This window comes from Podarcis filfolensis (genome assembly GCF_964270895.1).
Source record: "Podarcis filfolensis genome assembly, chromosome: 2".
NCBI classification, from domain to species: Eukaryota; Metazoa; Chordata; class Lepidosauria; order Squamata; family Lacertidae; genus Podarcis; species Podarcis filfolensis.
The window spans coordinates 92130751-92145012 of NC_139605.1; the positions used below are offsets into that span (position 1 = coordinate 92130751).

Sequence of the window (14262 nt, forward strand, 5' to 3'; positions counted from 1 at the left end):
AAGAATCAAACTGAGTTTGTGGCATTCATTATCTAGGGCAGGCATCCCCAAACTCAGCCCTCTAGCTGTTTTGGGACTACAATTCCCATCATCCCTGACCACTGGTCCTGTTAGCTAGGGATGATGGGAGTTGTAGTCCTAAAACAGCTGGAGGGCCGAGTTTGGGGGTGCCTGATCTAGGGGGTTCTACATGCAGCTGGGCCCCTCTGAAAATTATGCCTTGCCATATTAGGTTGTCCAGACTGAACTCCAGGAGAAGAAATTGTTTCTTTGTGACAATATAATACAACTATTAGCACTACTCATAGAGGATATAGTATTTGCCACACTCCCCTCTAATTATAGCTAAGCTCATTGGAGATTAGAGAGAGAATGCTGCCATATTATCAGATCTCATTCTTTTTAAAATACAGCTTTGGCTAGAACAGAGCTCCTCATAGAAATGAGAAGTTTTGATGAATCACATCATCATGGGCCATTATTTCAAAGGGAATTCTGGGAAATGGATATTGAAAGAGTAGTTAAAGGTTGACAGAAGCTGGGAGGCAGACCTTTGCCACCCAAAGAATAATATAAGTGCAGCATCTAAAAGTGTGAATACCCTCAAGCACTGAGGGCAAATTCTTTCACCCCCAAAATATGCAGAAACTAAAGTGCTTCTTAGAGTTGGTGAATATATGATGTATTCTTATTTTCTGCCTCTTTGCAGTTTGTGTTGTGACTTCTTAAAGTGCCATTATGCTTTCCTTTAAACACAAACCCCAAAGGGCAGGAGAATTAGTGACTCTACAGAACCTGACCATGTAAGAGGTTCCAGATGATGTACTGAATTGATATCATAGAGCAGTGTGGTTTCCCCCCAACCCCAGAACTGGATTCCAGGGAATTTGGGGTCCCTTATCAGAAGTTCAACTATGGAAATATCAGTACAGTTGGGCAGGCTCAACTGCTTGCTCACTACCACTACCAACCTTCACCTGAAATTAGGCCAATTCAGGGCAGTGCTGGGTGTGTGCTAGAGCTGGTTCTCAATTCATATAATGGTTAGGTGTCTGGGCGCCGGGCCAGTGCCTTCCTAATACCTAAATGAAGCTGCATTACCAAAATGAAGCAAATTGTCTTGAAATTGTATAATTAGCAGCTAGATTTCTCAGTATGGTACTTAGGCTGTGTAGCCATTACTAGCTTAAAAGTAGCTAGGATGTTCTTTTTCTCAATTTGGATCAAAACTGGTTCAGAGAATAGTTCATAAAAACACGATATTTCGTAAGAAACAGCAGGATACATACCATATGTATTATGACTAACATCATATGTGCACCCCTTCCCCAGCCAGCAGTGGGAACACACTGGATGTAGAGTAAACAGAAGTGTATTCAGTCTTAGTTTCCGAATCTATGGGATGCAAACTATTTACTAGAGCATGGTCTGAGGACAGGGCACATGATGCAGCCATCTTGTTGAGACTTAGCCACCTTGGGGACCCCCCCATGTAACACCACCTTGTCCTCCAAGATGGGGGCGGGGGCGGGGAAGAAAGGTATATCCCACCTAATTCTCAGATGATGCTCAAGGCAGTAACAAATAAGAACACCAGGCATTATTGAAAACACGTATCACAGACCTCAATCCTCGTCAGAATATTGAAACCAAAATGTTGACATAATAAACCTCCCACAATAATAATATTTCTTAAAACAGCCATCAAACTAAAGTGACTTTAGACATAAACCAGCCACCTGAAACACTGAGGTGACAAATACCCACTGTAACTCACTTTCCTAGGTTACCATGAGCCCAAATGTAATTTCATCACCTTTATGTTCCCTTTGCCTTTTCTCATTATTAGTATGGAGCAGCTAATTGTGACAGATGAGTTGCTGCTGTTCAGTCTATTCATTAGTTTTTCTATGTATATAATGTACAGTATACGAGTGAATGTATCAATACCGAGTTAGGAGTTCCCTTTCTAATATGGGTCAGTTCTGGTTGTTTCAGCAAATGTAAGGATCAGAGCAATAAGATAGAGACTGGTTTCCTTGGATTTCCACCGTGCACCCCCACCTTGTTTTGAGCACTGGAGGTTTTGCTGCAGAATAGCAGCACATTTCCAGATCCATTTTGGCTAATATCCAGTCGAAGATCTGGGACATGCCGCAGGAGACGATGACGGAATTGTCCTTGTCTTCGGAATTAGGTTTAAAATGCAGTATCCAAAGCTTTTAATTTTTTAAAAAGTAAATATTTGTGAAACATTTTCTCAATATAGCAAATCATTCCAAAAATATATATCCTCAGATGCACATATTTCCATGCATCTCAAGACAGCTTGCACTAGAACAGGGTGTGGAACCTTTGACCCAACAAATGTTGCTGGACTACAGCTACCATCACCCATAGCCATTGGCCATGCTGGCTGGGACCGATGGGACTTGGAGTCAAACAACAGCTAGAGGGCCACAGCTGCAAAAAAAATCAACATGGGAATCTGGAATGCATGCTATTTCTAGGAGGGGCGCCATACCAACTTAAAGTTCAGTCAGTGTTTACTTGGAAGCAAACCCCATTATGTTCATTGGTGCTTAAAGGGACCCCAGACTGTTAGGTTCCAGTCACGGATGACTATGGGGTTGTGGCACTCATCTCGCTTTACTGGCCATGGGAGCCAGCGTACAGCTTCTGGGTCATGTGGCCAGCATGACTAAGCTGCTTCTGGCGAACCAGAGCAGCGCACGGAAACGCCGTTTACCTTCCCGCCAGAGCGGTACCTATTTATCTACTTGTACTTCATGCTTTTGAACTGCTAGATTGGCAGGAGCAGGGACTGAGCAACAGGAGCTCACCCCGTTGCGGGGATTCAAACTGCCAACCTTCTGATCAGCAAGCCCTTGACTCTGCGGTTTAACCCACAGCGCCACCTGCGTCTCTCAGTGGTGCTTACTCTCGGGTAAATGTGCATAGGATTGCATCCTTGGAGGCACTGGTCCCCAACCCCGTTTGTTGGCTGCAGGCCTGTCAATGCTTATGTCCAATCCATCAAATTCTGATAGCCAAGTGCTTTGCAAGATATATGAACTGTTACCATTAACTACTTGTGATAATGATTCAAATTGGCAGCATGCCTCAGTTTCTAGATTTTAATTATTCCTGAGCGTTATTCAAGTGTTTTTGGACTGTGTTACATGACCTAAGTCAGCGAGGCTAATGCAACCAGGAGAAGCTGGATACTTAGATTGGGAGTTGGACCTTGAAACACCTTTTGTTATCATTAGACTTTTCTGAAATCACAAAGTATTTGGGCAGGAGAAGAAATCTGCAAAATCTATAAGCAAGCAGTTTGAAGCCCCATCAGGTTACCTATATATAGTTTGTACCATAATGTTGCCATGTTAGGAGCTGGAGTTAGAAGATTAACACTGATAGCTAATCTTAGTAGTTAGCATGGCAGTCCTTCTGTGTTAGAGCATATACCCCGACCCAAGTCTAGAGCAGCAATAGATATCACTATTTTCAAAGCCACATTTGCCAAGATCCCTGGCTTTGCACGTACTTATGTTCCCTGTTTTGAGCTGGGAGTGTCAGATTCATTGCCCTCCCGATTAAGATAGTGAGCAGCATATAATGGACATTGGCTGAGTGATAGTTGCAGGTGACAACGCCTTCAAATTTCTCTCTGCTTTTCCAGAGATACAATGTAAGCTACCTAGATGTCATTTTCTTTCTGTCCCCTGATTGCTTAATGCTCTCTCTCGATTCTGATTGCTCCACTTTGTAGATAATAAGGATCCATGACATCCAACCTGGATGATCTTATGGTGTGCTTTAAAGAATATATGGCAGAGCTTTCTCTCAAGAAGACTAAAATGCAGCCCAGTCATTTCATGTATATAATTTCACATCCTCAGGAAATGAAGTGGGTTGGATGTGCTGACATTGGGTGTGTGTTGCTCTAGAGAAGGTCCCCGAGATTCCTTGTGCCATATTTCTAATTTGCATGTTGGAAGTCCCCATGGAGAACCATGCCCATGATTGCCTATGAAGACTGCTGCTTCTCTCCTAATCAGAATCTAACTAGATCCAGCAACCACCTGTCTTCTTCGTAGAATAATGGAGGGCCCATTATAGGTTCATTGAAATGTCCTACAAAGAAACAAACAAGTCTGTACCAAGTTCAGATTCTAGCTCAGTCCCCCCCCCCCCCACCCTCATGTTATCATCTGTAACCAGCCTGGAACTGTCTTCAGCTCAGGGAGCCATCTTGTGGCTGTTTCACATGGAGCAAGTAAACATATCATTTCATGCATCCTTTGCCACTTCCAAATCAGTCAATGTTGTGCTTGTGTGGTTCCTAAAAATTAGTATAGGCTTGATAAAGTTGAACTCTCATAACTTTCCCAAGCACAATCCTGGGAACTGTAGTTTGGTGAAGGTACTAATTTTCTCTTAGAAGCCCCCTTAGGGTTGGCCCAAAATTCCCCAGAAGACATGTTTTAATGAGAACATTCCAGATATTTTTCTTTATCTCACCCTATAGAAATAGAAAGCAACCTTGCAGAATTTTCTGAAAATGTTCTACACCATTCTTTTGTGCCATTCATCACCCACTCAGTCCCCAATGCTCTGGAGCAGGCATAGGCAAACTCCGGCCCTCCAGATGTTTGAGACTACAATTCCCATCATCCCTGACCACTGGTCCTGTTAGCTAGGGATGATAGGAATTATAGTCCCAAACATCTGGAGGGCTGGAGTTTGCCTGTGCCTGCTCTGGAGCAATGCTAGGACTATGGCATTGTGGAGAATGCAAAACGGTGGCTAGGTTGCCAACACAGATGCTGCTCTTGCTACTTGAAGCAGCAGAAATAAATAAAGAAAGGGGGGAGGGGGGACGGACCCTGTTCAGGTTCCCCTGCAAATGGTGAACTCCATCCCCTAGGTGTCCTGCTTGCACTCAGGCAAGGAGGACAAACAGCCGGTAGTTTAATTCTTCATTAACAAAAGCATGCTTCACAGCAGCTTCTAAGATGCACCAAAAACACATTCACACACGCTTTTAGCAACTACATAGCTGGCATTAACTTGCCCAGGCTTGTGCCCTGGCTGAACAGCTGAAACAACAGTAGGAGCATGCCCCCCTCCCAGCTTAAGTATTCTTTTCAGATGGACTGTGCACAAGTGACCGGTGACTTCTCCTATACCCAAGTCGCCTCTGCACTTGCCTATTCAAGCCCCTCCTGGTTCCAGGGGACAGTGAGGATTTGACCGCCCTGCACCTCACCTGAACAGCCTCTTCCTCCACATCCTGCACCTCCTCTCCTGCTGTCGACTGCTCAGGCTCTTCCCCTTCCTCCAGCCTTGGTTCTAGCCTCATGGGTGGCACAAAACCCCATAATTAGCTGGTCCTCTCTCTTGGGTTGGCCTCGCCCCCCCCTCCCCGCCCAGCCTTTGCCACACACTCTTCAGAGCCCTGCCAGTCCCTGACACCAAGAAACTGCTGGAAAAATTCCTTGCCCCTGAATAAATTTGGTGAAATGGACAGACAGAATTCCTCTGTCTGCAAATGGAATATTTTGAGAGGGGATGTGCACACAGCTCTTGACTCCTTTGCTCAGGTACCCGTGCTGTAGATATGCCTTCTTGATGTGCAAAATTCAATTCAAGACTGGTAAAACACACTTCTCAGATGCTATGATAAATTAGAATTGGTTGGGCAGGGGTGTAGAGATTTCAATCCCATTCTAACCTCCAGTAAAATAACTGCATCTTGCCCACCCCTGCTTCAGCTGGGTGACTTTCAATCCACCATACGCATATGTGGGCACTTCTTCTCCTGACAGGGACATCTGCAGGATCATTCTCTTATAGGGGTTCCCACAATGTGAACATCTGATGCTCCTCCAAGCTCTCACCTTCTTTTCACATTTTTCCCTTGCAGCGGTTATGCATATTCACAGCTTGCTCATAAACTTCCAGTCAGCACAAAATGAACTGCTCTGATTTGGCTTTGTATGCAGTTTGAATGTTTTCAGATCTCTTGGTTTTAGTAGACTGGTATTCTCTTTATTCCCAAGTCCGTCCGCCCCCTCTGTCTTTTGAGTCTGTTCTTTTTCTTTTTGCTTGCACTACAGGAGGGATTGTAGAGTTTAAGGGTGCTTCTGCAGCATGGGGAATCACTGCGCAACTGGTTTGGTACTCCAGTGCTACATTAGAAGCATAGGAAACAACACCTCGAAAAGGGTTATGTACATAGAATTGTAGAGTTGCAAGGGATCCTGAGGATCATCTGGTCCAAGCCCCTGCAATGCAGGAATATGCAGTCATCCCATACAGGGATTGAACCTGCAACTTTGGCGTTATTAGCACCATGCTCTAACCAACTGAGCTATCCAGTCTGAATGTGTTGTAATGGAATCCCACCCACCCCCTTCTGTTCCCTGCTCCCTTGGAGCTGATTGACAGGCAGGGAGAGGAGAGGAAGGGGAAGTCCCATTGTGAGAACAGATCTGCATTCTGACACCATTGGATACAACCCTTTGTGTGTTGATCTGATGTCTATTTGCACTGGAGTTTTTCTCTGCCATGCAGAGACAGCATCTATTTCTCATAATAATAAATCAGACATCACTCAATATAGTAAATATGGTTCTGGCTGCAAAGGAACTTTTAGAAGATGCTTGCAAAATTGCTATTATGCAAGCAGCTACCTTTAAGTAGAAGGAATATAGTAAGCCATTAAGTTACTCAGGTACATTCCACTAGGTAAAATGAAGGTTATGCTGTACATCTATAGCTGTGCTTTGTGGTGTGTCATGGATGACCACTGATAAACTTAGTTGCTGCATGTGTGGAACGAGATCTGTCCACTCGACAGGACTTCCTCCCCCATGCACCCCACATCCCCTAAATCTGCTCTGGAGGGTTGGGATGGGGCAGAACAGCTTTAGGGGTGTGCAAGGGGACAAGGGGAAAGTCCTATTGTGTAAGCAGACCCCATTTCCCACATGCTTGCCCTGCTACACTGAATTCTGCACTGTATTCCTAAATTCTGCATGTTCGGAGTAGTCTCTCTTCGAAGTAGTTCTACACAGGTGAATGGTTCAGAGTTGGCTCATAAATGACATTTTCTGTACCTCTATGTAAGAAAAATGAATCCAGAATTTGCAGCGTTTCCTTATTTTGCTACAAGTTCCCAGACGGGCTCACCTGAGAAATGAACTTGTTTATCAAAACTGCTTTCCTTATCAGAATCTCTAGCAAAACTGCCATCCAGAAGAAAAACAAACCAGCATTAGTTTCCTCAGCTGAATCTTACTTCACATTATAGTCTTGGAATGCTTGTTGCTGGGGGAAGATAAGAAAAACTAAACTAAACAGAAAGATGCTGAGCTGAATGGATAGGATACTAGGGGAAAGCGCATCCAAAAGTCTGCTTTATTTCTGTTTGCAAGCCAGTGTGCCACTTCTCTCTGCCGGAAAGGACTGCAAGACATTCTTAGAGTTTTATGCATTCTTTCTCCACAGTTCTCCTGCCTTTCCATGGCTGGGAAGAGGGTGCCTGGAGAAGCATGTTGATGGTTATAAGGCCACAAGAAGGCTCAGACTTCTCTCACTGGCCCCAAGTTTTGCCTTTTGGTGTTTTAAAATTATTATTATTATTAATATCGGAACTTTAAAAAAAATCCAGTCTCTTTCTGTGTTGCTCGGTGCGCTCTCTGCTTTGATCTGTACTTCAGCTCTTGAGCCGCTCTGTTTTGTTTCCCCCCATTTTCACTATAGTACGGAACATTAAACGGCAAAACCTCTTCCAGCTTTTGACCAAAGTAGATGAAATGTCGTGGCACAGGAGTCCCTCTGGAGTGGATTAAATCTGACAGTTTGCAGACAAATAAGTTCCATAGTCTGTTTGCGGGGAGGGGAGGGGGTTGTTCTTACCTTCAAATGATGACGAGGTAGCTGAGTGCACATTCCATTACAGTGGTACCTTGGTTTAAGAACAGCTTAGTTTATGAACAACTTGGATTAAGAACGCTGCAAACCCGGAAGTAAGTGTTTTGGTTTGTGAACTTTGCCTTGGAAGCACAACATGTTCCGCCTCCTGTTGAGTGTGTTCCATTTGTAAATTGAGTCCCCCCGCTGCTATGGGAAAGCAAGCCTTCCGGACTTCCGGAACGGATTAAGTTCATAAACCAAGGTACCATTGTATTTCTTTACAGATTCACACAAACTTTTCTTTCTGGTGGTTGCCTGTGTCCTCCAGGAGGCTTTACAAGCCTCACAACAAACTTACATTGTGAGTCTGTCTCGAATGCAACTTGTTGAGTTCTGAAGAACTCTGGCTTTGCTTGTTTCTTGTTAAAGCAGTTTTTGGAACAAATTAAATAAAGCTTTTAACTTCTTTTTTTAATTTAAATAACCTCGCATTCTGTGTTTTACCAAAAAACAATCCAGAGCTCTTCAGTGTTCCACAGGCAACATTTTTTTGACAGCTTTACTTATTGCAAAGCCCACAGGCCTAAAGAAATATTGATATTACATAGGAAAACACAGAGCTGTATCAGGACAGAAAAGGACAGAGCAACATTAGGCTTTGTGTGTGGGCAAATCTTACTTGGCGGGGGGATATGGACATGGCACTTTTACTTGGGTGGTGTACACTTGGGTGGTGGGCATGGAAACCTCCAACGTGCCCCAAGTTGCCCACTGAGATGAAGCAGGCGCCTTCACTGTACTATTCAACACTCGCTAAAAACATTCTTATTTAGGCAAGCCTACCAAGATGCTCAGAAAGTCGAAGTAATTTTAATCCGCTTTAGTATTTTATTTTTTGTATATTTTAAAGTACTGTTGTAACTTTTTCCTGATTTTATTGCTTAATCCTTATTGTAAACCACTTGGAGGTGTATTTTGTTTTTGTGTTTTTACAAGAGTGGCATATACATTTTATGAAATAATAAAGAAAAAAAAAGAAAGAATTCTTGCCATGCTGGTTTGGTCCCCATTGAGAGCTGGTATAAAAAGGTAAAGGTAAGTTAAGTCCAGTCACGAACATCAGTGTAGTGTACAGAGTTTTATAGCCAAAATTAAGAGGTCTTGGTCCCCAAGGAAGTTGGAATCTGAGCCACAGAGAGAGAGACTTGACATGAGCCAACAGTGTGACGCAGCAGCTAAAAAAGCCAATGCAATTCTGGGCTGCATCAATAGGAGTATAGCATCTAGATCAAGGGAAATAATAGTGCCACTGTATTCTGCTCTGGTCAGACCTCACCTGGAGTACTGTGTCCAGTTCTGGGCACCACAGTTCAAGAAGGACACTGACAAACTGGAACGTGTCCAGAGGATGGCAACCAAAATGGTCAAAGGCCTGGAAACGATGCCTTATGAGGAACGGCTAAGGGAGCTGGGCATGTTTAGCCTGGAGAAGAGGAGGTTAAGGGGTGATATGATAGCCATGTTCAAATATATAAAAGGATGTCACATAGAGGAGGGAGAAAGGTTGTTTTCTGCTGCTCCAGAGAAGCGGACACGGAGCAGTGGATCCAAACTACAAGAAAGAAGATTCCACCTAAACATTAGGAAGAACTTCCTGACAGTAAGAGCTGTTCGACAGTGGAATTTGCTGCCAAGGAGTGTGGTGGAGTCTCCTTCTTTGGAGGTCTTTAAGCAGAGGCTTGACAACCATATGTCAGGAGTGCTCTGATGGTGTTTCCTGCTTGGCAGGGGGTTGGACTCGATGGCCCTGGTGGTCTCTTCCAACTCTATGATTCTATGAGAGGCCGGCGGTTTGAGGGAGGGGGTGGCAGGCTGAGGATAGTTTTATAGAGAAGTTTGTGCTAGATACAGAAGGGGATGGGAAGCCAGTGAAAAGACCCGAGGAGAGATGATGTATGATCTGAGCCATGAGACGTTTTGGCAGAGGACTTTCGGAGGTGAGAGAACTGAGGTGTAAATTGACTGGTGAAAAAATGCTTCCGCATACTTACATCAACATGAGGCCTCACTTGGAGCGATTCCCACGAGTCTTTTATTGTGTGAAAATGATTCTGTGAGATAATTCATATAGGTACATATAGCTTGCTCCAAGACGATCCCATAAACGGAGACATTGCTCCTGCTCAAATGGCCTTTGACTGGGTCACATGTCTTGAAACCACAAAACAAATCAAAAGCGTATTATTTTTATGCTAACTGGGAAAGTTCTTCCCTGGATGCTCTCATTCCTCAATGGTAAAAGAATCTTTGGGAAACTTTCGGCCCTCAGAAACTTTTTTTGTAAAAAGCATTAAAAATGCAGACGATAAGAGGGATGGGAGACTTTATAGAACAGTTTTTGCTCATGAACTTTATTCTGATATGATAATTAAACCCATAATTAATTCCTCCAGGACTCTGCAGTCATGGACAGAAGTCCTGCTAGGGAGTTTTTCTCCTGGCACCATGTGTCGATTGTTTGATTTGGGATGCGTCTAACTTTTTTCCTGCAGAACTCTGATGTGTTCCTTTTATTTCTTGCTTTTTTTCAGCATGTTGGAATACTCTCTGGACTTGCAGAATGTCAGTTTCTCAGCTGTTCGGACCGTCAGGGTACTGCGGCCGTTGAGAGCCATTAACAGAGTTCCTAGTAAGTAAAATCTCCTTTCTCCCCATTTTTTCTCTCCCCCTTGAAACTAGCTCATTATTTCTGACAATCTGGAAATAAGTGGGACATTTTACATCTTTTCCAAAATCCCATTTAACGCGCTCACCTACATCTCTTGACCACGCTGACTGCTATTGTGACTCCCCTTATGTAGAGCCTGATACCAATGTGCTCTTTTTAATGAATTGTCCATCCATCTAAGCCATCTCCTCAAAAAAAGAGTGAATAATTAATCAAACAGACTGGCAAGGACTTGGTATTTTGTTTCCCTTGCTGAACAGTGCTTCTGGAAAAGGGTCTCATGTGAATCCCTTTATAGGAAAATTAAAAAATGAGTTTGGAGGCATCAAGGAGGTGTGATGGGAAAGAGAGGGTAGACTACTAGAAACAGCATATGCTTCTCTCTGTGTACATGCTTGCACTAGTATGAAAGATGATGTAGAATAGGGGAGGAGAACCTGCAGCCCTCCAGGTGTCGCTGGACTCCAGATCCCATCATCCCTGACTTTTGCCCATGTTGGCTGCATACGATGGGAATTGGAGTCCATCCACATCTGGAGGCCAACAAATTCCTTCCTCTTCCTAGGGCTGCCAGGTATAGCTTAGTTTAAGAGAATTACTCTTCTTTCAAATATAACAAGTCCTTGGACCATACTGGATTCCACTTATTTCAGTGTTCTGGAGTGTATGCTCAACCTATGGCTCCTTGCTGTATTATTGCACGCCTCCGAGCAGGTTCCAGGCACTTACCCAGGTTTCCTTTTTAATGAGGGACAGCAGAGACACTGGTGTCAACATATGGTTTATTTACATGTATGTGCAACCTGAGCCTATGATGGAGGGGCTCACACCATCCATACCCCAAGAAGGTCTTGCTTCTTCCATTGCCACAGCCTTGAGTTCCAGCAAAAATCAGGCATGGCTCTGCCTCGTAGGCTTCAGCCTGAATCCATCTCCTACCTCTCACACACCAACTCCACCTTTGACTTTCTAACAAAGAGGTGAAGGTACCCACTTGCTGTTTGGCTGTTTGGCCCAGAGCCACTTCCTTTGTTACTTTAACATCCCATACTTGGAGAACCATTACTGAGAAACTTGACTAGCTATTCCAGCAATTTGAATCCTTGCTGGATCCAGGGACTTTGCCCCTGATCCACATCTTCAGCAACGCTATGACAGCTTTTTGTCCTTCTCCAGCCAATGCTTTTCATATGATCCATTTTATCTGGGTATGTCAGTATGAAACAAGGTTTCTTTGACCTTCCAGAAATAACAAGATGGGCTACATAGCTCACTTTCCTCTCGGCTCTCTGAAGAAAAGCGGAGAGAAGAATGAACTGAAATAATGATTTTAGGGAATTGGGGATTTTTGCACACACATTTTTATTTTTATTTTTAAATCTCAGCCTCTCTTCCTGGATTGTTGCTCTATTACTCTTCAGTGCTTCTTGCCAGGACTTTCTCCCCTCTAGATGGTGGGGATTTCAATCCTGGTCCCAAGCAGGGGACTTCCTTACATTTTCATTTCAGAATGCCTGCCCTGTTGCCATATAGTGACATTTGTAAGGTGCTCTGGCAAAGGTGAAGGGCAGGTATAAACATTAAACTAAGGTGTAGCCAGCTGACCATGTTTGAAAGACTGCCTCATGTATGCAGCTGAGACTGCCCGACCCTCGCCATCAACAGGGATGATTGAATCTGCCAGTGTCATTTCCCCTGAATTTCTCGTTTTTTCCAAACTTAATTTCAGGTTATTGTTTTCTTTAATAAAAAAGATGCAAGTCTTTGAGTGCAATTCTCCTGACGTACACATTTTTGCAAGCAGTTTTTCCTAATATAAAGCATTTTTGTATACACCAATAGGTGCGTTTTTTAATGTATGTTTTCTCCTTGCGAACTGCTTAGAGGCCTTTCGTCATGTAAGCACTATATATATTTTGTTAAATAAATAAATAAATGTACTAAAATAATATATGCATTTTGTATACTTTATATTGTTTGAGAGCTACATAATGTAATTCAGAGAAGTGAGAATTTTTGAAGGATAGCTGTTTTCAGTTTGCATATTTAATTTATCCCCCATCCCTACCCATAATTAATCCTGAAAAATGATTTCAGGCTTTCGATGGTATGTATATCTTGGTTTCTCTCTCTCTTTCTCTCTCTCTCTCTCTCTCGGACTCCCAAAGGTTGATTGTGGTTCCTTGACAGCATGTTACTAGTCAAATAATTTAGGACATTATGAATTGCTCTTCTCTTATCTGTATATCTTCCTAATAATTTCCAGATTATTGTTTTTTTTAAAAAAAACAACAACCATAAAACAAGATGCTTTGTGCTAGTGATATCAATACAGTAACAGCACCTAAATATTCTGAGGAAATTTCATTTGCATCTGAAGTCCAGTGTATCCAATCAACCAGAGTATCTAGATAAATTTGGGGTCTCAATCCTTCCCCTCTCTTTAACACTATGCATGAGTGCAAAGCTTTGTAGTGCAAAAGAAAGGACCCATCTTGTCAAATTAGCCAGTTACCTTGACAACATGAGGTACTCAGACTGTGATCCATCTGTCAGAAGCCGGAAATTCCTAGGCTCTATTTGCTTTTCTAATCCCATTAAATTAAACTTAATCTGGCAGGATGTTCCCTGTTGTTATTGTTGTCGCTTTTATCATTTTATAGCTCAAGTATCTTGCTCATAATTTTTTTCCCCACCTAGCAGAGCTGATGGATGGCTGAATTTATCTGCCACTGTCTAACTGTGGGTGTAATTCATTTAATGTGTTTGCAAATCCTGGGTAATTCATCTTCGCTCCTGTGCAGCAAAGCTAGGACCGCACAGAAGCATAAGGAAGCAAGGCAAGGAACAAGTATGAATCAATAATAAACGCAGGGACCAAATACAAGACATTTAACAATAGGCTGGAGGTGCTGGTGGTGATGGGGTATATGTGAGTATATGGAAGGCAGGCTATTATTTTGTTATGGGAGGAAGCAAGTAAAAAAAAGAGGTGATCTGATGACATAACAATGAAAAATTCTTGCTGAGGTATAAAGGTAAAAGAAATGGCTTTAAAGGTTTCTTTAAATAAGATCAATATGAACTGCGTTGTGGATGAAAGAGACAAGAAAGAAGAGAGAGAGAACAAAAAGAGATGGAGGATGAACAGACTATTACAGAGATGTCGGGTGAAATCAATTTTTTTTTTGCAAATGTCAAGTTAAGTCGCCATCAATTTGTCTTTCTGTTACAGAACCGAATGTTCCTAACGTTGTACGAATTAACTGCCTTGTAAAGTTCTGCATGTTTGCAGGGAATGAATTAGGATGGGGAAGGAGATTTTAATTTATATTGTATTGCGATAGAAGGGAATAGGGTGGTTCTGAGCTTGCAAAAGGAGTGTAGAATGGCCAGGACGTATGAGAATCTAGGGTCGCTACCTTCCTTCCTGTGATTTTTACACTTCCATGGCAGACAGAAATTCACAGGTGAATTTTACAAGCAAAGAGAGATGAGGTGAAAGAGAAACTTTAACTGGTTAAACACTTTGATGGCTGATGCTGAAAGAATAGGATAATTGCTAGAAGAAAGGTGGCCACTGCAGTTCAGCTGAAACATGAGAGGTG

The 14262-nt window shown here is 42.9% G+C and overlaps 1 protein-coding gene across 4 annotated transcripts in view; it reads left to right on the forward strand.

Annotated features, from left to right (window-relative positions):
• CACNA1G (calcium voltage-gated channel subunit alpha1 G) overlaps positions 1-14262 on the forward strand; it is a 323416-nt gene that overhangs the window by 167742 nt on the left and 141412 nt on the right. For all 4 annotated transcript variants that reach the window (XM_083598000.1, XM_083597998.1, XM_083597999.1 and 1 more), the window contains exon 4: positions 10518-10615. In XM_083598000.1, coding sequence (XP_083454126.1) covers positions 10518-10615 — 98 coding nt within the window. The remainder of the gene's footprint in view (positions 1-10517; positions 10616-14262) is intronic.